We start from the raw sequence: 26615 nt of genomic DNA on the forward strand, positions 1-26615 counted from the left end.
CTCCGCCCCTTCCGGTCGGGATAGCAAAAGAAAGAGTGCGAGGTATGAGCTGATGAGGCAATACTACAATATATTAACAGTGTATTGACTTACGTTAGATATAAAGGTGCTGACAGGAGTAGTTTCAGTGAAACAAGTTGTATTAGCACCAGGTTTCCCTTGTTTTGCGTTACCAATGACCTGAGCACTTGACCTAGTACTAGTACAAATACTATTCACACGGATATATATTTTTGAAAACGAAGACGGACGACTCGATCATACGGCTACCATTACTGTCATACTTGTTGCGAAAGCTACCAGTCAAATAAATATATGTATATACCCAAGTCACAATGAAGATAAAGAATTGGAGAAAAATAAATTGCAAGAGAGCCAAATGTCAGGAGTGAAGCGAGGTAGGGGGAAAAAAGGAAAAAAGAAAGGTCGTGCCCGGGATCGAACCGGGGTTGCCGGAAATCTGGTAAGATTCAAAATCCGGAGTGATAACCCCTACACTACACAACCAGATGCTTGTGAAAAGTGAATTTGCTGATGGTATATAAATGCCATTTGTTTGCGAAGCGAATTGCAACTGCCCTGGAATTCACCAAAACAATTATCCACACCAGTTGTGATGAACAACCACATCTACGTACTATATCCACAAGGCTATGCCCATGCTTCGAGAGAATCTTTGCTCTGCCAAGACAACATTTAATTATTTCTTGTCGACATTCCGGAAAGCTCAATACCTCCAGGTGCCCTCTAAACTGATGATCTGTCCAAAAATTACACTGAGAAGGCAAATAAAATTGTGGTGGTTATGGCTTTGATCCTGTATAGGCTCTATGTGGACTAATAATGAATGTATTTGGTTGTGCCTGGAAAAAACACTGTGATGACGGCATTCCTTCGGGCCCAACAGCACAGCTGAGAGCGGCAATCCTTGACTGTTTGGGATAGGCAGTTAGCGCCGTCGATTCGCGCAATCTTGGGGCCAGATGGTGGGTTAACTCGCACATGACGGAATCTAGCTTTATTGGCTTGCTTGGTTATGCAAAAGAATGCACTCCCCGTAATTTTGTTCTATTCAAGCCCGTTTACCTTGCATTTGAGTGTATCTTGGATGTTTGTTTACCTGGGTAAGATGCCCTTAAGGCTATTGTGCCTGGTCCCTGGAGTATCCACATCCAGCCGCACTCCACTCACGCCAACAAATGGCCCTAAACCGCCCGGTCGATGGCTTTAATGACGTATTTACCAGGATTAAGCAGCCCCCATTCTACCAGTACAGTCAGCTCCACTGTCCTTGAGCTACAACAATCTGCATCATACGGTGTTTAGCTTGCATAAAGCCAAGGACCCGGCCTAGAAGCTAGTGATGTAATCATGCACATCCAGGATCTGAATGATCTCGCAGCAGGCGGATATATCTTACCGTGGATTCCCTCCTAGTCACGATGTTTATATCAATCCAACACCTGTCACTACCATCCAGGCCCAATTGACAGTTGCAGCCCCGGGGCTTCATACCGGTCTTTCATCATGAGGTTCCTTACAAGTCTCGTTGTTGCCACTTTATCCAGCACAACGGCATCCTACCAGTTCAATCCTCTTCACCATCTTGCCGGTATCGCTCCTTACTTCAGCTCTCATGATCCCCAGATTAATCCAGCTCCCTCCGCTGGCTGCAACGTCACACGCGCTGCTTATCTCGTCCGTCATGCTGCCATCTACGCCAACGACTTCGACTACGAGACCTACATCGAGCCGTTCGTCGAGAAGCTGCGCAACACAACACAAAGCTGGACAAACACCGACTCGCTCGCCTTCCTCGCCAATTGGACCGCGCCCATCACCGAGGACCACCTCGAAAAGCTGACTCGTGTCGGACTCCAAGAGGCAACAACCCTGGGCGTTAAGTTCCGCCAGCGATACCCTGACTTGCACACCGAAAAAGTTTGGGCCGCAACTGCCGAGCGGACTACCAAATCTGCCCAGGGCTTCATAACCGGCTACACCAACAACAAAACGCACGTCGATCTTGTCAGCGTCGCACAGAGTGACACGACCGGCGCGGACTCCTTGACACCTTACAAATCCTGCCCAGCATACAGCTCCAGCTATGGCAGCACCTATGAAGATGTACGCCTATAGTCGCATCGCCCTTATTCCACCCAGCAAACTTAACTAACAGTATCCTAGGAATTTATCGAAACCTACACAGGCCCCATAATCAAGCGACTTAACGCCCTCGCCCCAAAATTCAACTTCACTTCCTCCGATGTAACCGCCATGTTTGAGCTCTGCGGCTACGAGACTGTGATTCGAGGCTCCTCACCATTCTGCGCATCCTCGCTCTTCACCAACAACGAATGGCTCTCCTTCGAGTACGCCAACGACATCATGTACTTCCACAACACGGGCTACGGCCGTCCCGTGTCGCCAGTAATTGGCTTCCCCTGGGTCAACGCCAGCTACAACCTCCTCTCCGCAGAGACCAGCGAGCAAGACATCTACGTCTCCTTCACACACCGCGAGGTGCCGCCAACCATTGTCACAGCACTGGGCTTGTTCAACAACAGTGCTTATTCGGGCGCGGATAATGTGAATGCCACTATGCCGACGAATGAGGTGAATTACGATCGTGCCTGGAAGAGTGGTAACATCTTGCCATTCTTGGGAAATATTGGAATCGAGCGGATGGAGTGCAGTGGTACTCAAAATGGATTTGACGAGGGTGTGTATTTTCGGGTGTTGGTCAATGAGGCTGTTAAGCCGCTGATCGGATGTCGGGATGGGCCTGGGGAGAGCTGTAGCGCGGAAACGTTTGCGGAATTTATTAGCGGGAAAGAGAAGAGATTTGGGGATTTTGGCAGGATGTGTGGGAATTCCTCTGCTTTGGAGACTTTGGATATCTATAATTAGTAGTAGTGGTGGTGGTACGCCGGTACTTAGATTGGTTATTAATGCCTGGGACGCGGTATATGAACGACGCTCATCAGTGGAAACACATGCCTCTCTAGACACCTTTCCAACACAGGAGAACACAAATAAACTGGCTGGTAGATGTTCTTCAAGGTATCATCCCGCATAACAATGACTCGAGTAGTATTTCGGTTTCACAAATAGCTTATAGTATGATATTGATTAATATAAAGGAAAATATCCGACTCTAAGAGAAGCTGCTATACAAGAAAAAGTCAGATCAAACACTATATTTCTCCCTCCTCCGGATTCGCTCCTCACAAAATCCCCCCCTATCCCCCTCCTTCCCATGTACTCTAGTGCTACGCCCCCTAGTCAACAGTGACAGACTTGGCCAAATTCCTCGGAAAATCAACATTTGGTCCTTCAGCAACAGCAAGCCAATAAGCCATGAACTGCAGAGGGATTACATTCAGCAGACCCTGCAGAGCATCCACAGTGCGAGGGATATCAATCCTATCGGTCTTGTCACTAGGGAACTCGGGGTCACCAGTATTACAGATAACGATGGGGCGACCGTTCCGCGCAACGACCTGGTTATAGGCATTTAGCGACTTGGAGAAATTGTCGTCGCGGGTCAGTATCATAACGAGCGGTAGTGGTTCGTCGACTAGAGCTAGGACACCGTGCTTGAGCTCGCCGGAAAGAACGGCTTCGCAGTGGAGGTAGGAGATTTCTTTGATTTTGAGGGCCCCTGGAAAGATCGTTATTAGTGTTTAGGTACTTATTCGAGGAGAGAGTGGGGAGTTAGACTGACCTTCAAGAGCAGTGGCATGCTGATTACCACGACTGAGAAGTAGCAAACTCTTCTGGTCCTTGAACTTCATACATAGTTCCTTGATTTTTTCATCAAGCTTTAATACCTCTTTGATCTGGTCGGAAATGTTGGCAAGTCCCTCCATGATATCGATACTTTGCTGACGCTTGCTTGTGCGATCTTCACTAAGTGCCAAGGCAAACACAACCATGCAGACGAATTGGGAAGTGTAGGCTTTGGTTGATGCGACTCCAATCTCAGGGCCAGCGTTGATGTGGACACCGCAGTGAGTTAAGAGGGAGATTGAGGACCCAACGACGTTCACAATACCAACAGTTAGAGCACCGCGACTAAGGCAGTACCGCAGCACCATGAGCGAGTCTGCCGTTTCACCTGATTGGGAGACAAAAACGCATGTATCATCGCGAAATACGGGGGCTTGTCTGTCTAGAAAATCAGAGGCCAGCTCAACTGCAATGGGTGTCTCGGTTAATTCTTCGAAGATACCGCGGACTGCAACGCATGAGTGATACGAGGTACCACATGCGATGAAGATAATTCTGCGTGATCGTCTGATGGTTGAGAGATACTGTCGCAGACCTCCGAGGGTAACGGTCCTTTTCTCCACGTTGAGGCGACCGCGCATCGCATTGACGATGGACTCTGGTTGTTCGTATATTTCTTTCTGCATGAAGTAGTCGAAGTTGCCTTTCATCATTTCCTGAAGTTCAAATTCAATAGTTTGGATAGCTCGGACATTTGAGGTGCCAAGATCTTTTGAAATACGGTGAATGTTGAGCTGACCGTCGTGGATGTGAGCGATGTCATCATCTTCAAGATATAGAACTTTCTTAGTGTGTTCAATGACAGCAGCAGGATCGGAAGATAGGAAGAACTCTGCTGGCATAGGTACCCCGTCGTCTGACAAAAATGCCCTCGATTGCGAGTGATGTAGAAGATTTTTGTCTGGGGGCGTGAGCAAGTTACTAGAAATGGCGCTGCCTTGGCTCAGCCCCCGCGACTCGTCCACTGCTAGGCTTTGAGGTGCAGTCTCGGCAGACATGACATCTTCATGGGCAGTTTCAACATCAACAAAATCGACCTTCATCTTGCCCTGCGTCCGAATCCCAACAACCAACGGGGAGCCCTTACGGGCGGCGATAATTTCATGAGGATAGTGAACGGATTTGATGAGCAGACCGAATGCGCCCTCAAGCTCCTGGATAACGGCCTTGGTGAGGGTAGTAAACTCGATTGTGGGATCCTCATCGTAAATGTATTTGGCCAACTTGGCAATGGCTTCGGTATCGGTATCGGTCTCGAACTTGAAGCCTTTGCTCGCGAGGAGTCCCCTCAGCTCCTTGTAATTTGTCGTGATGCCGTTGTGGACCACGACAAACTCTGAGGTAGGATCGGACCTACGTAAAACGTCAATCATACGGCCTGGCAGTGGACGTTCCCAGAGCCGAATGTATACCTATGGGGATGGCAGTTGGTTCGCGACGGCGATCCGTGAGTCGCCCAACGAGTATGTGCAATACCCGCATGCGATTCAGAGGTCCTGATGGGATCGGGCTTCTCCTCCGCAATGAGCTTTCTCAGCCCTGCGACCTTCCCAACTTCCTTATAGATGAAAACCTCCTTCTTCTTGTTACCGTCGATTGCAAGTCCGGCCGAGTCGTAGCCACGGTAATCTAGACGTGAAAGGCCTGTGATCATGGTTAGTAGGAATTGGATCAAATGCGGGCTGAAGGTATCTGTTGTACCATTCAGGAGGGTGTCGAGAATCTCCTTCCGATTCTTCTCTACGAGATAATTCACGTAGCCGAAAATTCCACAAACTTTGTCAGTGGCGATGCAACAGTACCACGATTTGGAACATGTTCACTCACCACATGCTGCCCCGTGTTTGATGAGAAAGAGGAGTAGGTACTAAAGGGAAGATAGAACAGCTAAATAAGCGTGCAACTTAAAAGAGACAGACTGAGGGGTAATAATGTGCAAGCAATGCGATTGAGAGACAGTACAGGTAGTCGTCTTATACACTTCCCCTGCCGTTGATCCCTCGAGCGCAATCTGCTGCTTATCTGCCACGTAGTGTTAAAATAGTAGCATTCGGCGGCTCTACATGCTGTGTATACTAAAGATAGCGCTCGATAAGGTTGGCAGCTGAGCAGTGGGGCACTTTAGTACCACCGTCGGACTCCGGCCTAATTTTAGTACTAACAATGTGTCCCCAGCATACTACGTAGTTATTGAAGACTAAGTCTGTGTGGGGTGTACCTTCTATACATACATACGCTAGACCGTTCTATACGAGGCCCTATTTAGCTTGGTTAGTATTATTTTTAGCCTTACTAAAGGTATGGTGCGGATGGTGGGGAGTACAATATTTATCAGTTACAAGACTATGCCCATCCGAAAGATTTGCCGCATCGTCGCCATAGTTCAGGATCTGATAGTCGGGATAAAAAAAACGAGATTGTCTGGGTGTTGAGGCGCCCATAAATGGCCTCTTGTAGGGCATGTAACACAATGAACAACCTATAGTGCATAACATGGAGAATAGGTCCTAAGACCCAATTAATGGTAATAGTGCAAAGTCCTCCGAGCACTAGAGCAAGAACCGGAATCCCTCTGCCACTGCCCGGCCAGGCAAGCCGTGTTCTTCATTCTCACGAGCCCGCGCGAGATCAACACCTTCTAATTCATCGAGCTGTTTATTCAATCTACCCAAATGAATGCGAAGGATGGTGGCAATTACGATTGTCATCGCAAGCAAAGCGATATTGACACTGAAGGCGGCGATATAACGAGGAGAGGCGGAGTCTATCAATCCCAATGAAGGTTAGCAGATTATATGTGACTGGAGATAATGGAGGTTTTGAACGTACCAGGGTAAAGATATGGCATATAGATCTGGCAGACATTACTGAGACAATTGATGAAGGCCAAGGCAGCGGCCCGTTTTGTGGCTGGGCGCGGGAGGACTGCGATCGTCAGTGAATGTAACTAGTCTCTGAGCCTGCACCATCGATGCTTACTGTTTGAAATATATCCCAAAGACACCACGTAACCTGCGTAAATGCCACCAAGCATTATACACATTGCCCTAGACCATCTTGTGTTAGTCATCTCGATCGGGAGGACATATTGATTGAGACTCACACATATCGAGCGGCGAAGTTGTTGCCTGCCATAGCTAATATGAATGCAACAATAGCAACGACAGGCGGGAGTGCTATATGAAGGTATCGCTCGCCTGTTCGATCTGCATTCCAGGCATGCACCAACACAACAAGGGTAGCGATCAGATATGGAGGTGTAGTCAGAAGCAAGGTATCAATGTTGTTTCGGCCAAGTCCGGCCATCACGCTAGATGATAACAATAAGTACCTGTAGACCGCCGGAGAAACAGGATATAGCTCATACCTGGGAAAGAAGGTTGTTACGCATCCGGCAGACGTGCAGCCGTAGATGATGCCTAGCATTAGCCAAGTCTTTATGTCCCTGTTGTGTGATGATGAGCTTGGTGACCAAAGCGAATGGAAGATTGAAGTGCTTACGTGACGGCGAGCTTTGCACCCTTGGTCATGCTCTGATGTTCATTATCCACCCAGTCATCTTCGCCAATGTCCTTTTCTAGTCTCCATGCCGCAAGGACTTTCTCGTCATCCGTTAGCCACGAAGTGGTTCGGGGTAGATCGGGAACAATGAAAAATGCGATCAAAGCCGCGAAGATCTAGGATGGTCAGTATAAATTGGTTTACAAAACTCAGAGAAATGGTGTTTACAGTTAGCGCTCCCTCAATAATAAAAAGCCACCTCCATGCAGCGATGCCTCGTGCGCCGTTCAAGCCGCTCGTAATACCGGCGGCTATCAGACCGGAGAATGCACCCGAGATCAATGAACCTGCGTATAGCAACGCAGTCCGTTTCCCCAACTCTTTCCTGGTATACCAGGCTGATAGAAGATATAAACATCCGGGCTAGAACGTTAGCAGATATCTAGAAAGCAAGTAGAGGGATTCTCACAAAGTATGCAGCTTCGACGAATCCGAGTAGAAATCGAACAACAATCAAGCCAGCAAAATTATGGGTGGCCGCAGTGCAACACGAAATGACACCCCACGCTACCATACAACCAGGTAGATATATTGAAGGCTTTCCGAGCTTGTTGAGTATCAGGTTCGAAGGAACTGCGCCAATTAGTTGGCCTGGCCACAAATGGAACAGAACACTAGTACTGACCCTGCATAAGAAGATACCCGACGAACAGGATACTAACACACACCTGCGGCGCGTTAATTCCTCGCATGCCTTGTAAATAATTATTCTTCATAACTTGTTGACTATCATACCTGGTATTGGTCACCTCTAAGGTTTAGGTCCGCTTGCAAACCAGCCAGTTTTGCTGCTGCAATGTTGTTGCGATCCAGATAGTTCAAGATGTACATAATCAACATCATGATGAGCAGCCTGATATCAATCTTCCTAACTAGCTTTGCCTCCCGTCGCTGTATCTCTTCTGAAGTCAGATCTTGCAACGATGTTGGCACAGTAACAGTGCCCGAGCCCTTTAATGTGTCCCCCATTTCGGGGCATTCGATGTGTTCGGCCCTGAATTCTTGACATTATCCATAGAAGGCAATTGGTAGATGAAACGGGAAGTAGTGAATTGAGATGTGCAGCGGCGAGGATGTTTGCCAGACGAGAGCAATGGAAGCGAAGAGAGCGGTTGTGGGTATTCCAGCTTGTCCTTAAATGCTGGCGGATTCTGGAGCTTGGGCTAATTCTGCACCAAGCTACCCCGTGGGGTGGTGAACAGCCAACCGGGTTCGAGGACGGGGTTCTCTTCGGATATCTCAGGCGGGGTTGACGCACTTGGCAGCGGGAGCAAACAACCTGCCATATCCAGTGCATATCCGATGATTTTCCGGACTGAAGGGTCTGAGGGCCAGGGCAAAATGGGTTGCTTCTACAACAAACCCAAGCCAGGGTAATAATGTATGCTAATTTTTCCATTATACGTTCGGTGTCAAAACTGAGATCATTGGCAAACAACCAGAATGCACGATAGAGAAAAGAAGCATAATTCAATGGTACTGTGCTGGCTAGCACATATTACAACCTTTATTACTCTTCTATCTTGATCCTAGCACCGTTATCCCCTTTCCCAAATTCTAAGAACATTGTGTGTATACTGGAAGGGAGAAAGAGGCTTCTCACCACCTTTTTTAATGGGGAACTAACTCCTCTACATGAAAGGGTACACGGAAGAACATCACTCCTTTTGGTTTACGTCCAAAAATTCCAGCAGTCTTTGCGCAACAGCAGATGGTTGCTCTTCGGGGAGGAAGTGGCCACAATCGTGAATAGCGCCTCCGGAAACATTGGCCGCGAACTTCTGAACCAAATCGATCATACCCGCACCAACCGAGCTCTCTCCACCCAGAGCTAAGACAGGAATATCAAGTGGTGTCTTTGCGAACTCCAGATTCTGCTTTGAGCTCGTCTCAAAAGACCGATAGTACTCGAATCCTCGACTCATGGCTCCTGGTCTCGAATAGGCTTGAATATAGCGTTCAAAATGATCTTTGTGCATACCATCGGGATGAACTGTCTTCAAATTGAAGAACCAGGTCAAGAGCTCCCGCTCACGACCGCTCGTCAAAATTTCAGGTAACTCGGGAAGCGCGTTGAAGGAGAATTGCCAAAGACGCAAATTGGTCTGCTGAGACAATGGGAACTGAAACTGAGGCAAGAAACCCGGCACTGATGCATCTAAGATACTGAGCGATTTGATTCTCGATTGGAATTGAGCGGCCCAGGGATACGCGATCCATCCGCCCACATCATGGCCAATTAGATGATACGGTTGTTCTTTCAAAGCGTCGTGAATGGCTTCGGCCATGATCTTGCTCACGTTCGCGGTATCATAGCCATTGACGGGAGGAAGAGAATCGCCCAAGCCTGGGGGGTCGAGTGCAAAGAACCGGTAGTTTTTGGAAAGTGGCTCAAACATTTCACTCCACGCTTCTGCTGTCTGTGGCCAGCCGGGAATGAGCACCACAGGAGGACCTTGACCGCCGACGATGGCTCGGACCCCGTGTAGGAGACGGGTGACTTGCCACTTTGCCGTCATTATGTAGATGTTTGTCGGGTTAAGTGACGGGATAAAGATTCGAATGACGTGTATTTGTCGGACAGGTTAAATCTACCGGCATTCAAATGATATTTTACCTGGACACTGAACCGTCCTGATTATATTCTGGTCATGAGTCACGGAGACTTCGATGAGTCAAGGCAAGGGGATGATGCTAAAATCTCATATCTACCGATACTAACTGTATTCAGGTTAGGGTATAGCGCAAGTCCAGCATTTTATTATAGAGGACAGATCTCCGTTACATAACGATCCGTTTCAAACAAAGTCAGTAACTACCCAATGCAACTTGGAAATAAGGATTAGGAGATAGACAGATTATTAAGATATCATATACAATGTTTCTTTTTTCTTTCACTGGCGTTGCCAGTCTTCGGCGGAGTGGGTCCCACAACTTGCCTGTAACTTACCCCGCCGGCACATAAAGCTTAGCTGGTTAGCCTATTGTGATGTTCGGCAAGATGGGTCGAGGTAGGTCTATTGCATGAGACGTTGAGTTGAAGAATCCCAAGTGATCATGTCAAGGGCGACCTCGACCTCTATGTTTGTTTGTTCGACCCCTGTGACTCTCCCTACAAGTTATACAATGGCAAAGACGAATGGTTAAACCATATGCGCCAACATAGGCCGCGATGGCGTTGTGCCGCACGGGCGCACGGTATCCTTGTCTTCTATGAGAAAAGCGAGTACGAAGAGCACATGCGCCGAAAGCACAAAAGCACTCAACCACAGTTAACCATACTCGCGGAGAGAAGTAGTCGACCCTCTGGTCCTGTCTTCCAGTCCTGCCCGTTGTGTGATGAAGGAAATCGGGCTGATCTCGAGGAGCACATTGCTGACCATCTTACATATCTTGCATTGATGTCAATACCCTTGCCTCAGAGCGAAGCGAATGATGAATACACGTGGATGGATGAAACCAAGGGTACCAAGCATTTCCGGGCCGGAGGCGCTGGACTGACCGATTCCGATCGCTCTTTCGACAAAACTGAAATGGAAAAGGCAGGAGATCCCTCTAGGCTCCCCGAATCTCCTTTTGCTGGATTGGAGGAGCCAAACCAGACACATACAAAGGGAAAGGCACCAGCGAAGATACGTAATCAGGGAGAACCGCACAGGAGGTAATTAGACTCCCCAATCCCTGTCTTTGTGTAGTTTCCGAAAGGCCAATTCATACCAAAGGGAAAACACCGGATTCTTTACAGGTCGGTGTCAATGGATGAGCAGCACTGAATCAAAAAACTGTGAGGGAGTGGAGGATCTCCTTCGTCATATCGCCGAAACGCATAGGGAGTATGCTTCCGTCTGTCCTATGAAAGTTTGTGAGCAAAAGTTTGCCGATAGTGAAGATTATGTGAAACATGTGCAGGTTTACCATAAGAGACTGTAAGCTATGCTCCTCTTAATTATCTCCTCTAAACCAGCAGAAAGAATAACAAACTTCCAAGACCACTTTTAAGACATATGGCGACGCGTTGCCAATGGGTCGGTTGCACTACACAGGATTATTTCGACTCACGCGTTGACCTCGGCCGACATATTCGAGACATGCATTTATAACATACTTGTCTTTTGCCTTGGAATGTTGGGCCTAATTAACTTTATTTGCTTGTTGTCTGGAAAGGGTTTTCACTAAAGTCTCCGTCTCAATCAACCCGCGATTTGATGGGATGTCGAACAAAAAGCTCCAGCTTAACCAGTTTAGGAACAACAACTGCAAGGCTCTGGACCAGGTCGTGGGTGATCCACCCACAATTTTAAGGCTGATAAGACGCAATACACTCTACTAGTCCAAACTCAATTATCACGCGCATAATGATTTGGGACGTTAGACTTCCTGTAATACCCACTGCCAAGTTAGGGATGCCGATCTTAGTTCAATCAAGAGAGTTCTGCAGGGTTCTGGGGAACACAAACTACGTAATACGTTGAGAGCACTGAATGTCACCAGTGATGAAAGCAGATATAACTTTAATATGTCATGCTGCTTCTCCATCTTCAATAAGCATTACAGTCTTTCATCCCTCTCTATTCCTCAATAAGACCAAACCCCTTCCCACACGATGACCAAAGATTCCGAGCTTAGCCACCTCCACGAAACCCTTTTTGAACAAGGTATAAAACTCCGCCGAGCCGTCGTCGGCGACGCGTACGTGGATAGAGCCCTGGCCCAAGGATCCAGCGACTTTTCGCGTCCCGGCCAAGAACTGGTTACTGAATGGTGCTGGGGTCATATATGGACGAGACCGGGACTTGAGCTGGAGTAACGAAGCCTATTGAGTAAGTGAGATAAACTTCCTCTAGAGAATAAAAATATAGCTAAAATTAGACTCAGACCTGGGTATGTTGATCGCGTTGAAAACCTGGCCGGAATTGGCTTTTCATACTCGCGGTGCTATCATCAACGGCCTTACCGAGAAAGAGATCAGCGAGGCGGTTTTGCAGGCTACTTTTTACTGTGGAGGTCCTTCGGGGACTGAGGCTACGAAGGTTACGGAGAGGGCTATTAATGAGATGATTGCGAATGGGGAGTATAAGCGGGAATAAACTGTGCGTCGTTGGTTTTCGGGCTTAGAATATGAGAGGATCTTAATGTTCTTGGAACGTTGGATCGCTTCAATTTGGTGATATAAAGATGAATTAGAAAGGTTAGAGCAAAGTACTAGATTTAGAGAGGGCATACTACTTCTTACAGGCTGGATCTAAACATTGCTCTCTGCACTTTTGTTTCATTCTTCAGGGATACTGTAGGTCGTTACTGAAAGGCCCAAAAGATTATTAGCTTTCTATTTTTATGTTTGTCTTTGAATGAAGATGTGCTAAAGTGAGTGTTGCCTCGAACAGGTTTGAATGCTGAGGAGGTGTACCCAATTGAACATGTGTCAGACAATCACACGCTTTGAACTCTGTCTGAGCTGCGTAAATAGAGATGCGTATATCAGTCAACAGAATACCCAGGTCATATCCTCACTATAACGGCTTCAACTCGGCCAGAACCATCCTATATCTGCCTATATATTCCTTCTCATAATGGTAAACAGTAGAAAGAGATGTCATTCTAAACCATCATTATAATTCAATTTCTCTTTTTCTTTTCCATGACACCATCCCATTCTTCCCATCTAAAAATGCCCGCAGGTGAGTCTCGAACCCTAGTCATAGTAGGAACATCACCCAGACAATTCCAGGAGAACAGGCATCTATATGCAACATGAACGAGCTGCTACACAGCCCACGCAACATGGGAAATCGGGAGAGCAATAACGGTGACAACACAAGACGAATGCCACACCCCTCTGCAGACTTCTTCCAACTTCATAAACCTGCACCATGACAGTGACAGCCACAATTCATCAGCCACTGAGTCGTAGGCACTCTCGGGTTTTTAAAATCATCCCACTCATCGATCGGGAGATTGTGTACTCAATGTACCAATTGAGGAAGACATACTTCGAGTAGACCTTATCATGATTTGTAAGATATATGATAGCCATGCACTAAAGCCCGTGCTCTCGGACGAAGGTCTTAGCAGCACGGGTATCAGAAAGACTCGGGAACGCTGCCACTTTTTCCTGGTATTCGAACCTTCCGCAGTGTATAGGGAAGCCATCCGTTTTTTGCGATCTTCAAGTATTGTTTGGTCGAATTAATGATCCGGTGATGAGTGGCTCATGCGATCGGTAATGTATCTTATGGCATACACCTCCGGGGGTGTGAAGAGGCTGTTTTCAGTTACCACGGCTGACCACGCTTCATCTGGGATGAGGTCGCCTATGTCGAAGCACACTTTGATAGCATTATGTCTGTGCAGGTGCGTCGTCCCCGTATCATGTAGACGGACAATATGTGACGTCGTAGTGATATGGGTATTTCATGTCTCTTTTATCATTGGTAAAAAGTCGGTCTTTCATAAATCCACTAGGAATGGCATCCACTTTGAGCAAGCTTCATAGACGCGGTCCATGGATTCTTATATCCAGGTTCACCAAAAGTTTCGAAAGATTTTCGACAGAGGCAGAAGGTCTGATTTGTAGCGACTTACTGCCTACGAGAGTGATATTTGCCTGCGGCTCTCGGTGGTATTCTTCGGGAATTAGGAGATCAGCAAGGCAAGTCATTTGGTGCAAGGTGTTCACCAAGTGAACTGACCAGCCCGCCACTGATGTTTGGAGCGACATGTTGCGCAAATACTCAACCCCAAATATCCCAAATGTCCCCGCGCTTTTCTATAAAGCATTCAGGGAAACATACTGCGACAAAGGATGTTGCTTGAAAGTGGCCGCTGGATAAAATGTGCTCCAGTAGAGACAAGCTGTCAGATGCTTCCTATGTGTTTCCTCATCACTCCTTGACACCACCACCCATGGGGTGGAAGTAAGACTAGTGCTAGCCAGTGGGCTCTCCGCACCGAAGCTCAGAGCGGGTATATCAACGGAATCCTTCTTGAGTAAGGCCCGTGCAAGAGAGGGCTGATCGAGGTGGAAGTCCGGATAGGCAATATAGCTCATCATATTTCGACCACACCTTCATCTACGGAAAGATTGTAGTGTGATTAAAGTCGAATCTAATGCGGCCAAGGACACAGCAATGGGAAGTTGTGCCCGTGTTATCCGTAGTATATCGTTATAACACCGTTAGGGAATCCCAGAATGTCGCCGTGGTTCTCGATTTTCCAATGGCGTTTGGATAGAGCTGTGGAACATGGGCATGGACATCAGACCGAGAGTGTAACCTGCGATGATTGGATATCGCCATACATTTGCTGATACCATTCAACACGTTCGACTGTCAAATGGGTGTCACAGATAAAAGCGAGGTCGATAGTTAGGTCCTTCAGAAAGACTGTGGCATTAAGGAGATTGGCGATGACTCCTAGACCCTTTCCATTCAGCGATGCGATCGACAATGTTCGACTGGCTAGTATTAGTAAGGAAGAACGCAGTCGACTCAGGGTCCGTCTATCGTCCGAATGTTGCTCAGCACACCGCAGAATCTGACGCGGGACTTCTGCTCGATTTCAGGACAGGGGCTGATGCGTGGTATGGATCAGGTGTAATGAGCTCCTCGATATCGATGTTCTAGAAAGGCAAACAGCCCGACCCATCGTATGGGTAGAATGTGACCACCCAGCGTCTTTTCAGAATTTAAGGTCGACGACAGCATGGCACGAGACGTCATGACTTCGGTAGCCATCCATTGCATAATATTGCGGCCCGCTATGCTTGTCACTCTGGCAATGGATGATCATTTCTGCCGCATCCGAAGTATATCAAATGGGCCAGCGATAGAAAACCCAATATTTAGCAGCAAACCGGTGCTTGAGCTGCCTTCAGATCGATGGATATCCCAACAGAGGCGGAAAGTCGCAGATGTTCCTGCAACTCTATGAAGGCTCCACCACAGAGGATAGTCACAATCATACATAGTGTGTCCCGACAAGTACGGCACACTAGGTAGACTTCCATTATTGAGGTTAGATTAACAGGAGCAATTTCGACGATGTCGTCGACGAAATTAGCCTCAGGGCGTGAGCCGTATGAGCATGTCCGAATAAGCCTCAATGGGCTAGGCGCCAACCGGATCATCCAGTCGATATCTATAGGGTCGAAGACGGCCGACCAGTGGAGCCTTGCTTGACTTGGCAGTATATCTCGGTTTTTCCGAGGCTGCCGTGACCGCAAAGCTTTGCAGTAGATATGTAAAGCGATTGACACTTGGTCTGTCCTTCGAGAAGGATCTTCACCTGCCAATGTTCGAGCTGCTGCACCAACACGTCTAGCATAATATAACCGGATGCTGTTTATAGATGGTAGGAGTAGTAGGACGGGAGTGTCGTTCAACCCGCTCGATATGAGCTTTCCCCTGGTTGCCATCAACATCTGAAGCAATGTGATGAAAGCGTACGAAAGATGCTCATGAAGAGAATACCACTGTGCACGACCACCCAAGGCGCGGTTACAACAGGCGCCGCGGAAGAAACCGGACGCGATTGCGCATTCAGCAAAAGGACCTTTGCCTTCACGGCAGCAAGAACAGGCGGCAGAACCGATATCCTCAATTCCACAGGCTTGGAGAAGCGCAGTCTGACGTTTTTAATCGTTTGCAACGTCAGAAGCAATGACGATCTCTCCGAAAGCAATACGCCAAGTAAGACGGCGGACGGAAGCAGTAACACTGCAGTAGTGTTTGACGGTGAAATCAAGAACACTGGGAAGAAGTTGGTATTCCGAATCAAGTCCCAGGGGCACCGACAAAACCGTCACTAACGTGAACATTGCCCTAGTCATTGCTGTCGCTGAGATCCTGATTGTCATGAAGATCGGTGTGCCTTATGGACTTCGCCGGGAGTGACAGGAAAAATGGTACTATCAGTGCGATCGTCCCCATCTAAATAGCTAGCCATCCATCATCTTTCTTCACCACTCGTATTTTTGCCTAGACTAATGAGGCACTTGTTGGCTCGGTGTATCTCGACGTTCTGAAAAGGACGTACCGTAGGGTGCGTCATGACACCCTGAAGGTGAAGAGGGAGCATCCAACTGCAATGTAGAACGGTATCTTGACAAGTGAAGTAGACATCTTTCATTGCAGCCACAACCATCGGAGAAGAGGAGTGGAGAAATAGTTCATATCCAGCGTCCCCCAGATGTAGCCATGTATTTCCCAAGCAGATTGAGGGTGGTGAGTCTGACCTCTCGGATGGTTGAGTGGAAAGAGTAAGCCGGGCCCGACACGAGATGATGGTGTGAGGTAGCCCGAAGCCATTTCAGATATTGGAGCCTGTCAATGTTTAACTCAACCATCAAATTCGCCACCCCAGCGCAATATGTGATGACTCTATTTCCCTTTAATCAAAGTCAGGTGCTTGTAAATGTGTCAAAGGACTGTAATGTTGGCACACTTTCGTTATCATTGACCATAAATCGGACCGGGTCTTACTCAGGGGAATAATTCAGGCCACTGTTTCCCAGAAGGTATACGCGGGAAAGACATGTCCTTACTTCAACGTCCCGAGGACGTCGGTAGCAAGCTATAATGTGAGGTATCTCCTGGACTCTCAGTTTCTCGTCGCAATCGTACTTTCTGTTGACGGTTACCTTCCATGGTAGTTGTTGAACTGGTCTGACAATGTTGAACACCTTGCGGTCTCCTTGTACCGAAATGGATACAGATGGGGCTTTTCCGAAGTCAGAGCGCCCACAACTGCTGTTGGGTGGTTTGGACTGTCAAGAAGACTGGACGCATTCTTTTAGGATATAATAAATGACTGCCCATGGATGTGGAAAAGCTCATTGTCATTCTTTCAGCGGACGTTAGGTAATGGCTCGGACATTCGGTATTATCTTCATATTGCGTTCCGAGACCAAGCCCCCATGTCTGCCTCCTTGTCCGCCAATTCAAGTTTCAGAACTCTGGGACTTATTTACTGTTGGGCCAAACACTCATTTGCTTCTCGGAGTGCCCACATGATCTTCCGACTGGGCGTCATGTCACTCCCGAGCACGCCGTGTACTCAGCGTGTTCAGGTACCTGTGCACTTGCTGAGCTGTGATGAGCATGTAGGGTTTTGTACCGACAGCCCCGCTGGCAGATGGCAAATAACCTGAACCCATCAGGCTTAAAAGCCGAATGACAGAAACCATATTCTCTCGTCTGCGTCATTATAAGAGACTTCTGACTGCTTCTTCATCTCCTTGATTGATGATGATCAGGATTCTTGTGGATAAATACATGTTAGCTGGATGAAACGTGCGTGTGTATGTCTTTGAAAGAGTATGGAACTATATGAATGCTCTCCAGAACTGTCTGAAGGGTATCATTATACCGGAATACTTTCTTTTTGGCCCATGTTTGTGTCCATGAGCGAAAGCGACCGAGAATGGAGTTGGTGTGCGTATGGAAGATATTCGCAGAGGACGACTCCAGTCATACTGCTCGAGCTGTTGTTGAGTTATTATCAGCAGCTCATCGCTAAAACGTGCGGCACTTGCGGACCAGTAGAGAGCATCGTTCCCACGACCTTGGGTCTTTCTGCAGTTCGGGATAGGGTGGGAAATTATGAAATTGGAGAAATCCTGTCCATCACCGGTGTGGAAATGGAATTGCCCGAGGCATGAGATACGAAGCCCACTTCGTTGGGTATTTATGCAACCTCATCCGATGACATTCCTAGAATAATCAATTGCCCCTTGAACCTAGTAGGCCAAATTAGCATCTGTTGTCTCCCACAAATATCTGTTGATGATTCACTTGAGAAGGATGTCGATGAGGGATGTTCAAAAGTCCATCCATCCAAGTACCATCCTTTCTCGCTGTTGTTAAAAGACCGTCTCGTAGTTTCTCTACCTTCCGGTCCTTTATCTGTACACCATGAGATGGAGAGGATGCTTCAGCTCATAGCCATTTCCTGGAAGTGGATCAGCCAAAAGTTTGGACTGCACCAGATGTCATCCATTGTCCGGCCCCTAGACACCTTCATTGGAATGGTTGACAGACCAGATCCGGTTTCCACATGCTTTGCAGCCGCTTTCTTGGAATGAGAGATAATTTCGACGTGCCGAATGGTTCTGCTTGGACGCCGACCGTGAAGCGTTCACACTCTCGCCTGTTTTGTAAGTGCGGTGCACACCAACAATAGCACTTGAACCAAGATCATCTTTTGTTGATTATACGGGAATGTCGAGGTATCTGGTGAGGTGTGTCTTGAAATATTCCCGCATGTTTTCTGGCAAATGATCCTCTGGAGGGATCGCGGTGTCCTCGATCATTAGTCGGAGCTCAGCAGCGAAACTAGGAGGATTAAAGTTCGCAGTAAGGGGATTTGGAGCACTTTCTATCTTCTCCGTCCAAATATCATGTCGAAGGTTCCTTGACCACAACTTTCTTCATGAAAACTGCACCCTATCGCGAAGGGGATTTAGAAACAAGTTGGCATTGGAACCCAGGCGCAGGTTATCATCGCAGTGAGGCTGGTGACAGACATAAAGGGAATTCAGCCGCTGGTAGATGAGGCAAACTCACCAGTCTCCGAGATCACATGGCAGGCTGAATGTCGACGGTAAGACTGAGGCCTCTGCATCGTACCATCTTCAGGGACATGCGCGGCCACGCCAACAATCAGACAGCGCATCATCTCAAGCACATGCAAGGGTTAGACTGCCTCGTTGTCTGTAGGATGATTTTGCAGAGTTTCACGACCTGGAGGTTTTGTTCGGCGATGTATCGGCCCATCATACCCATGCGTTTGTCAGGCGACGTGGGTCAGAGTTTAGTCTTCTCGTGGGACGAGTACTCGCAAGATTAGTGATAGCGCTTCATCTCAACCATCTCTCCTTCAATAGCCAGTGCAGTTTGAGCTACACAGAAATTCAGGGTATCATGCTTCCGACACACAGTTACTTGTGGTCCTCGTCGCGGCCTTGGAGTTTGTCGCACAAATACTTGGCTGAACTGGAGTCCTTCGGCTGTGTGTCGTGCGTTTATATGTATTGTCGCTACTGTATATCGAAAGGGTTTCCCATCCACAGCCTGGAAGCCTTTGACGTGGTGTTGATAGCTGCGACGTCTGTTTCACGCACTCTGAAGCTTGTCTTCATTGCCGGAAATCGGTCAGGTGGTTCGTTGGTCAGAAAGGGAACGCAGGACGATGCGCTCATGTCTCTACTGGAAAGACCGTCGCTCTCGTTCGTATGGGTCAAGAAGTAGAGACTCAAACAAACCACCTGTTATTCTGCTTCCGAAGTGAGTGGTAAGGATTGATGTAAAAACATCGTCCCGGCAGCTAAAGAGTCCAGTGCAATGTCCCATTTCAACTTTTCAGCGTAATTTCGAAGAATGGCCTGAGAGGCAGAAGTCGTGGTTGGCCGATTGCAAATGTGTGTCATACCCGAGCAAGGCAGTGAGACACAACGGTATCGTCGGCTCCATGGACAGATATATTGAAGCACATACACCGCTGTAGTGGTTTCGGAGAAGATCTCTTGTTGCTTCGATCCAGGCAATGGTGCGGCCGAAGCTGTGCTGTTTTCTCCATCCTTGCTGGCCAAATCTTCAAGAGTGGTAGACCGCACTACGATCCAAGCCACAAGCTTCCATCCAGATTTATAGACATTTGAGATAAAGGGAAAAGGATATAGAAATGAAAAAAAAATAAAAACATACAACAGAAGGGATTCGCTGGTGGTCACCCACCCAACTACTAACCTCCCGGCGTGTGGCTTAAGTACGGCTGAGCGGACGGGAAGCCCTGTTTTCCACACCCTGTGGTCGTATGTGCTTGATTACTCTTGCGATAAGCTTATATCATGCGGACTTGAATGACCGGTCGCTGGATGATTGGTGACCGATCCCAAAGGGATCTCTCAAGAATTGGTGAAAGTATATAGAAGTATTCCAACAAGTTTTATGACACACGGGAGTATCGCAGTGATACATCCGACGCTCCTAGGCATTTTCATCATATTTAAATGCGGTCACACCTCGCCGATACGATAAGACGGGAACGGTAATGCTTTATACCCATGTGCAATCTGTTGCCTCGAGTATATTGGGCCGAAGGTTATGCCAATCCGGATTGTAGCTACCGGATAGACTGTCCATAGTTCGCGGATTGTGTAATGAGACGAAGAGCAGGTACCCAGTCCACCTGTCAAGATAGGAGGTGGCAGCTCCAGATATCTCATTTTGGTGATCCTGACGTGCGTGGCCTCAGCGCATCGTGTGCATGTCGTAACCACCGCGGCGTGGTACCCTTCCCTCAATATCGCGACCGTCTTATATATGCTTCGATAATTATCGGGCGTGATAAAGTAGGCGTAATGTGTCTCATCGGTGCAGAGAGATTGGTGTGAACGAACGATTCTTGGTCTGCTGGATAGTGGAAACCGAGACGTGGATAATCTTCCTCAGATATGCCATACCGAGGCGCTTGGATCTGATCCCTCATCGGAGACCGTTCTTCAGTCTGGAGGCCGCATACGGCCTCCGCTTTGCATCGCCTGGCCTTTCAAAGATATCAAAATAGTTGATTTCGAAAGGACAAACATGTCGCCAAGAACATGTTAGCTAGCGAGCCACACCATGCTGAGAGTCAGCTTAATCGCATGAAGGCCGCAATCTGCTTTCGAGTGATTAGGGCTTGACCCCTTCAAGCCGGCCTCTGCGCCGAAGGAGATGACCCCGGACTTCGAAAATGCAAGCCAGAACTAGAACCCCATTACGCCGCAACTGAAGGATGAGCTGGCGGGCATCCATAATGTTGGATAAAGTAGTCTCGGATGGTTCTTCCCTCTTGATAAGCAGGAAGCAGATTGTCTATAGGAGCACTCTATAGTCAAATATCGAACAGTGCTATGAATATTCCAGACTCGAACGTCGTGCGTGTCACGGATTCGCGAATGGCTGTGTCTGATCACTTCCTGGAGGCATTCGATTAACCCAGTCCAAATCTCCCACCAGAGCATGGTACACACCGATTATGTCATGGATGAAAAAGCCCGCTTTATAGTGCACGTCGTATACCTTGTTTTCGACCATACTAATCGCGTCTTCGTATGTGTTCATGTTCACGGCGTTCGGGTGGATTCTTGGGGATCTTTGATCCAACACCGAAGGATTCTGATCGACGCTTGGAAGACGGAACGTATCCCTTGAGATAAGGGGCAAAGGCCAATGCGTCCGGTTGATGGTACCTATAATTGGTACCGCATATAAAGAGCCATCCCATCAAATAAGTAGTTCGCCCCATTATGTTCCAGAAATTTGATTGCGGATGAAACCAAGCTGGTTAGCGCCCTGTCTGTTGGCCCGCGTAGCTCTGTGGGTAGACCATGTATCGTGACACATTGGCCCTTGCTCCCTCGATCTCCTGTAGGGTAACTTGCCGACCGCATAGGATGAGTAGCGCTTCCTCCATCTGCATCGAGGAATATGCGATCGAAGTGGTAATCAGAAATATTATGAAGTCAAGCCCCGCTCGTGGAAGGGACATGAAGCATGGCTGGGGAGGGTGTAACCGAGTTACGTGGCCGTAGTGTCAATGAAATAGTTGAGACCGGAGCCTTTTCAAGTGCTTCCTTCGACCTTTCTCTCGCTCTGTGGCACAAGGCCAACCCCATGAGGCTCAAAGATATGGCCATATATTTGGCTTCGGATCTCTGGTGGAGGTATGTATATAAGATATTTGTTATCGTTTGATAGTGGTGCGCTCATCGTCCAAGATCATTGAGCCTTCAGAAGCCCATCTCGTTGGTTCGGATTTCTTTGGAGTGACCAAGATGAAATGTTGATGGCACGATATATCAAATCGTCAATTGGCTTTTGTTTTTGGTCTTGTTCGCATGGGAATGGATACCAAGGTCGTTGCAGTATAGCTATTTCGATCAACGGATAGGAACAACGCGTAGATGTAGACTGCTGGATCTGCAGTTTTTATTCAACTAGCAAGACCCGACGATGAGATGTTTAGTGTATCAGACATATTGTATCAGACATAGTAGTGGCCGGTAACGATTAAGGGAACACATGAGCTGGTTCAATTGCTCGAATCAGTCGTCAAGGCCGATAACACAGTCACAGAAAGGTAGGAAGTGTCTAGGTCCGGGAGATATTTCTTAAGCAATACTGTGTAGCAGTGGTTCCAAGCCGATTCGTAGTCCTCAGCCTGACTGGATCCTATCTGTTGAGGTTCAGGAGAAAGAGCGAAATGACGGTTATTGTTTTCGCTCCGCGGGACCGGCAATGCGTCGCCAAATTCTGTCCGAGCAACGCGTGATGCTTGGCCGATGCTTGGAAGATGCCACAGATATTCTCGAGTGAAGCGTGAAGCAATGACAGACACTCATGCCAGAGGTGGTTGGGTTCGCTCAGTTTCAACTATCAGAACGAGGTTTGGTAGCAGAAAAGCCGACCGACCCAGCACAGTGGCTTAATGGTCCTGACGATGCTCTAGAGATGCAGCCAAATTGACTAAATCGATGCGTTCAGTCCTGCCATGTAGACCTGGCTCGGGTAATCCGCAACCTTTAGCCGATAGCTCCGTGATAACCAGCGTGCATGATTGCTTGACGTCTGATAGCGTAGAACATGCCAGATGGGTCTGAAAGCTATTAATAACTCCTCGTTTTAAATCGAGTTGGCAGTAAATGCAGATTACTTGCATATGCTCTTGCCAAGTCCATGAGCCATTGGCAACAACAGCGAGATAATAACTCGTCGTCACAAATTTCTGAGTTGATCGGATCGCCGCCTTTGAGGGAGGCAGCATTGCGAATCTTGCTCAGCATTCTGAGCAATGTATAGCGAATCTCCAAGTTCTGTCGGCGTTGTATGCCGCTTCTTCTGCCCTGACTTGTGCTGACTAGAGAGTACTGTATCATCAGAGATCGATCACTCATGAGATTTTCGTGAATGGATGCTTACCTGTCCAACTGTTCAGTTGACCATGACATTGAGGCATGAATATACTAGCCACGCCACGCTTATATTGTGGGCTCTCCTAAGCATAGGCACCGGAATAAGCCATGTGACGATCCTCTGCTTGATCGCAGTATAGAAGGACATTCATTAGGACGACAGATCCTCTTCGAGTCTGCGTGGCATACGACTATCTGAGAGATAAAGATCAGCGCGAAGAACGAAGCAAGATGCAGTGGCTTGTTTCTGGAGTAGAATCATACGGTATGGTCCAGATCTATGTGTGTTCGGCTCAAAAGCAGCCCCATCAGAGAACACAACAGTCAGAGAAGCAAAGAGGAAGAAGTGATAGAGAGATGGAACGAGACAGCGTGTGAAAATATCAACAACACACAGGTCAAATCTAAACAAGCCACACATGTTAAAGCGGGTCCTGTTCAAAGTAGTTGCTGCGACAGCCCGCCGTGTGAACAGGCAAAACACTCAGATATGGCCAAACTTGTGAACCTCTTGTGAGAGAGGCAAGAAGCATGACCTGATGGTGTACATGTGCAGCGATGAAGAGGTAAGCTGCCTTGCACCTTTAGCCATGATGTACAAAAGGGTAATCGTTAAGAGAAGAGGCATACTTTGGGAGGTGTCATGATGCCCTCCATGTCCCATCCACCTAAGGTGTTGTTTCTTGCTCGTGCTTCTCACTAAGTGAGGGTGAACTCAGGAATATAAATCAGAAGGAACATAAGAGAGTTGGGCTGCTTGAGAGAGATAGAGGAGGGAGAGAGAAAGGAAGGAGGAAGGTAGGATGAGAGAAATTTATACCCAGACAAGAAGAAGCCCTCTTCAATGACCAGGCGGTCACTGGATATAGCTTCGTGAATCAGCACATGCGAATTTGTCAGATACGTGACTGAGATGTCTACGTGACTGGGGTATCCGTGAAGTAGGCTTAAGAATCGTCACTATAAATGCGTGACTAAAGACGGGATGTTCCGCCAGATTCACGAAAAAGCCCGAATTCATCTAGGATACGTCACTACGAAAAGCCACGTGAGCACGAGTCATGGAATCGATAGAGGATCTCAAATTAGTTCCAATCATTCTTTCCATTTGGCCCATGGCCGATTGGTTCAAGCGGCGTATATCATGATACTAAGGATTTCTATATTCTCTCTTTACGACACTGAAACTTGGAAGGATGCTAAGTACATTTTACAACAGTCTTCAATATGAAGAATCGGACATATGACAGGAATCAGGATAATATTATTTATTTACAGGCTTGGATGGCCCTACAGGCCTCATATGGACTATCAAGTTGCGACATGGAAATCGCTGGCTTCTCAAGAAGCCGGCGTCGATACTGCAGACATCGACCGGTAATCAAAATCCGACCTCGACACGATTTATCGAGTGCGTAACGAAAGAACTGCGAGTTGGCCCAAGCTCCAGTATTCTTCTGGAACATCGTATCGACGTCTCTGACATAGCCTAAGCAATCCGCACAGAATGCCACATTTTCGCCGGAGCCTGTCCAGGACTTAGATAGTGCGGCTAACGCGTCATTAGCGTACTGGTTGGACGATGAGAAAAAGGAACATACCCCAGGTCAAAATAAATATGCCGACAGCCACCAGGGCGACTGGAATTAAACGGACCCTCATTGCGAGGCACGGACAGGCGTGGATCCGGAAAAATAAAAAGGAGGAGCGATGGATGTCGCTGCCTGGTGGCCGGCGCTTGTGCCTGAGGGTCAGGGGGTGTTCTAACCGCTTTGGGCTAGTCCATCGCTGGTCCAGGCGATGGCCATAGATGCCTTCTGAGTGTGAGGAGAGAGGTTGAATGGCCGAGAGACAAAGCAATATAACATCACTCAGGAAGGCTACCGCTGGAGCAAAACTGTCTTGGCCAGTCCAGCCAGTGTGCAAGCCGTGACGGTAGGGCAGCAGCTACTGCAGACAGCAACTCGTGGGAGCGGTCCTCTACGAACCAGTACCCACGAAACAGGTATAACTGGGCACAATATTGCGCCAACAGAATAAGACCGATCGGGCTCTTGTCCAGCAGAAAGCCTACGAATTCATCCCGCACACTGATCGGCCACATGTAAATGATGCCACATTGGGCCGGCTTTTCACAAACCTGCAAACGCCAGAATGCTTTTTCCAGACAGTCAGTGGCCTGCTGGTAGATGAGTCTCTCCTGCTCACTAAGAGGTTCTGATGCTATTAATTGTCTGATCGCATCTAATTGATCGCCCAATCCTGGGAAGTGCAGAGACTGGACATGGTCTCTGTTTGTCGGTTAGCATGCGCCAGATTACAGTATGGGGCAGAGCTTACTCGGGTGGGCCAGGGTCGGATCGAAAGTCTCTTAGAAATAACGGCGCAAGAGGACCGTTTTCAACGTGGGACATAAATGGTTGAAGCGTCATGATTCCCCTACACAGGTTGAAAAGGCGGATTATACTTTCCAAGGGGCGGCTATCACCTAGATCGGTCGGCGCTCCACAAGTCCATACCATGATCAGACTTGAGAAGCAGAAGAGTGCCTCGCAATTCTGTTTGGTTGGGTTTTGTAAGATAATACGAAATGTTTGCAGGCCCAGCGCCATGTGGAAGTTTGAGCTGTTCAGATAGTGGCTGTATCTTTCGGGTCTAGTGTAGGCCAAGTGCAGGGCCGACAGCGACAGGATGCCATGCATGAGGAACTCGTACGAATAGGCAATCTTCGGGACTTCAACCTGCCAGACACCACGGATCACCTCCCGATCAGACAGAGTCTTTGAGGCATAGATGCAATAATGGTGCATCAATTCGGGGTCCTGCGCGCCCCACTCGCGGAGAAAAGCAGATGCATCGGCGACTTGATGCTGAAAGGCGGCAATGGCATCGTCGATTCTTGATGAAACGGTCGGCGACTCGGACAATTTGCCCGACTGCGTACTGGGATACGGCTCGGGTTTGGGTGGGCGACGTTCAAACGTGCACGTCAAGTGTCGTTTCACGCAGTTGGCACATGGCTGAGCTTCATCGCACTGTGGGGATCAGCGGAAATTCCAGGCTGGAGAGCGGACAACGCACTTTGACTCGCCGAGATTTGCACTGGTCGCATCCGTTCCGGGACTTCGTATGGGCTCGTCGCGGAGGCATATCGAATGAAGTCTAGACTAGATAGACTTCCACACAATCCCGAGAGGAGTGGTGTAGGCATCGGACGTTACTGCGAGGAACAGGAAATATACGACAGACGAGAGCGGAAGCGAGAACGAGAACGAGGAACGCGTGCCGGTGATGAAGTTTTCGATCGAGT

The 26615-nt window shown here is 48.1% G+C and overlaps 11 protein-coding genes and 1 non-coding gene across 12 annotated transcripts; 4 read left to right on the forward strand and 8 right to left on the reverse strand.

The window, feature by feature from the left end:
* Positions 1–423: 423 nt before the first annotated feature.
* BO87DRAFT_t232 lies at positions 424–507 on the reverse strand. Its single transcript has one exon. It is a non-coding gene; the product is annotated as a tRNA-Gln (tRNA).
* An 881-nt stretch (positions 508–1388) lies between these two features.
* BO87DRAFT_343179 (putative histidine acid phosphatase) lies at positions 1389–3043 on the forward strand. Its single transcript, XM_025620767.1, has 2 exons — positions 1389–2127; positions 2188–3043. The coding sequence occupies exons 1-2, from the start codon at positions 1528–1530 to the stop codon at positions 2908–2910; spliced, it is 1323 nt and encodes a 440-aa protein (XP_025475619.1). The 5' UTR covers positions 1389–1527; the 3' UTR covers positions 2911–3043.
* A 232-nt stretch (positions 3044–3275) lies between these two features.
* Positions 3276–5970, reverse strand: BO87DRAFT_445514 (glucosamine--fructose-6-phosphate aminotransferase; the record flags this gene model as incomplete). Its single annotated transcript, XM_025628169.1, has 5 exons — positions 3276–3664; positions 3728–5145; positions 5205–5436; positions 5494–5568; positions 5955–5970. 5 exons carry the CDS (start codon positions 5968–5970, stop codon positions 3282–3284), a joined length of 2124 nt encoding a protein of 707 aa, XP_025475620.1. The 3' UTR covers positions 3276–3281.
* Positions 5971–6289: 319 nt separating this feature from the next.
* On the reverse strand, positions 6290–8433 carry BO87DRAFT_445522 (MFS general substrate transporter). The gene is made up of 10 exons (XM_025628170.1): positions 8089–8433; positions 7979–8021; positions 7763–7926; positions 7522–7716; positions 7294–7469; positions 7160–7237; positions 6896–7102; positions 6772–6839; positions 6622–6717; positions 6290–6556 (listed from the first exon to the last, which is right to left on the reverse strand). The coding sequence occupies exons 1-10, from the start codon at positions 8320–8322 to the stop codon at positions 6342–6344; spliced, it is 1476 nt and encodes a 491-aa protein (XP_025475621.1). The 5' UTR covers positions 8323–8433; the 3' UTR covers positions 6290–6341.
* Positions 8434–8868: 435 nt separating this feature from the next.
* Positions 8869–9988, reverse strand: BO87DRAFT_380001 (alpha/beta fold hydrolase). The gene has a single exon (XM_025624201.1). The coding sequence runs from the start codon at positions 9870–9872 to the stop codon at positions 9012–9014; it is 861 nt and encodes a 286-aa protein (XP_025475622.1). The 5' UTR covers positions 9873–9988; the 3' UTR covers positions 8869–9011.
* Positions 9989–10214: 226 nt separating this feature from the next.
* BO87DRAFT_419091 (uncharacterized protein) lies at positions 10215–11725 on the forward strand (the record flags this gene model as incomplete). The annotated part of the gene is made up of 5 exons (XM_025626918.1): positions 10215–10364; positions 10489–11014; positions 11049–11279; positions 11518–11629; positions 11684–11725. Exons 1-5 carry the CDS (start codon positions 10343–10345, stop codon positions 11723–11725), a joined length of 933 nt encoding a protein of 310 aa, XP_025475623.1. The 5' UTR covers positions 10215–10342.
* Positions 11726–11956: 231 nt separating this feature from the next.
* On the forward strand, positions 11957–12531 carry BO87DRAFT_462428 (uncharacterized protein; the record flags this gene model as incomplete). The annotated part of the gene is made up of 2 exons (XM_025629159.1): positions 11957–12122; positions 12229–12531. The coding sequence occupies 2 exons, from the start codon at positions 11957–11959 to the stop codon at positions 12438–12440; spliced, it is 378 nt and encodes a 125-aa protein (XP_025475624.1). The 3' UTR covers positions 12441–12531.
* A 2267-nt stretch (positions 12532–14798) lies between these two features.
* On the reverse strand, positions 14799–15878 carry BO87DRAFT_159223 (uncharacterized protein). The gene has a single exon (XM_025618233.1). The coding sequence runs from the start codon at positions 15770–15772 to the stop codon at positions 15194–15196; it is 579 nt and encodes a 192-aa protein (XP_025475625.1). The 5' UTR covers positions 15773–15878; the 3' UTR covers positions 14799–15193.
* Positions 15803–16200, forward strand: BO87DRAFT_429819 (uncharacterized protein; the record flags this gene model as incomplete). The annotated part of the gene is made up of 2 exons (XM_025627513.1): positions 15803–16114; positions 16177–16200. The coding sequence occupies 2 exons, from the start codon at positions 15803–15805 to the stop codon at positions 16198–16200; spliced, it is 336 nt and encodes a 111-aa protein (XP_025475626.1).
* Positions 16201–19193: 2993 nt separating this feature from the next.
* Positions 19194–20575, reverse strand: BO87DRAFT_390323 (uncharacterized protein; the record flags this gene model as incomplete). The annotated part of the gene is made up of 4 exons (XM_025624925.1): positions 19194–19249; positions 19287–19357; positions 19845–19981; positions 20372–20575. The coding sequence occupies 4 exons, from the start codon at positions 20573–20575 to the stop codon at positions 19194–19196; spliced, it is 468 nt and encodes a 155-aa protein (XP_025475627.1).
* Positions 20576–21678: 1103 nt separating this feature from the next.
* On the reverse strand, positions 21679–24967 carry BO87DRAFT_400618 (uncharacterized protein; the record flags this gene model as incomplete). Its single annotated transcript, XM_025625540.1, has 5 exons — positions 21679–21891; positions 21975–22038; positions 23103–23250; positions 24600–24857; positions 24907–24967. 5 exons carry the CDS (start codon positions 24965–24967, stop codon positions 21679–21681), a joined length of 744 nt encoding a protein of 247 aa, XP_025475628.1.
* A 205-nt stretch (positions 24968–25172) lies between these two features.
* BO87DRAFT_390324 (Zn(II)2Cys6 transcription factor domain-containing protein) lies at positions 25173–26455 on the reverse strand (the record flags this gene model as incomplete). The annotated part of the gene is made up of 3 exons (XM_025624926.1): positions 25173–25596; positions 25646–26340; positions 26387–26455. 3 exons carry the CDS (start codon positions 26453–26455, stop codon positions 25173–25175), a joined length of 1188 nt encoding a protein of 395 aa, XP_025475629.1.
* Positions 26456–26615: the final 160 nt, after the last annotated feature.

Source organism: Aspergillus neoniger, assembly GCF_003184625.1.
Source record: "Aspergillus neoniger CBS 115656 unplaced genomic scaffold BO87scaffold_39, whole genome shotgun sequence".
Lineage (NCBI taxonomy): Eukaryota > Fungi > Ascomycota > Eurotiomycetes > Eurotiales > Aspergillaceae > Aspergillus > Aspergillus neoniger.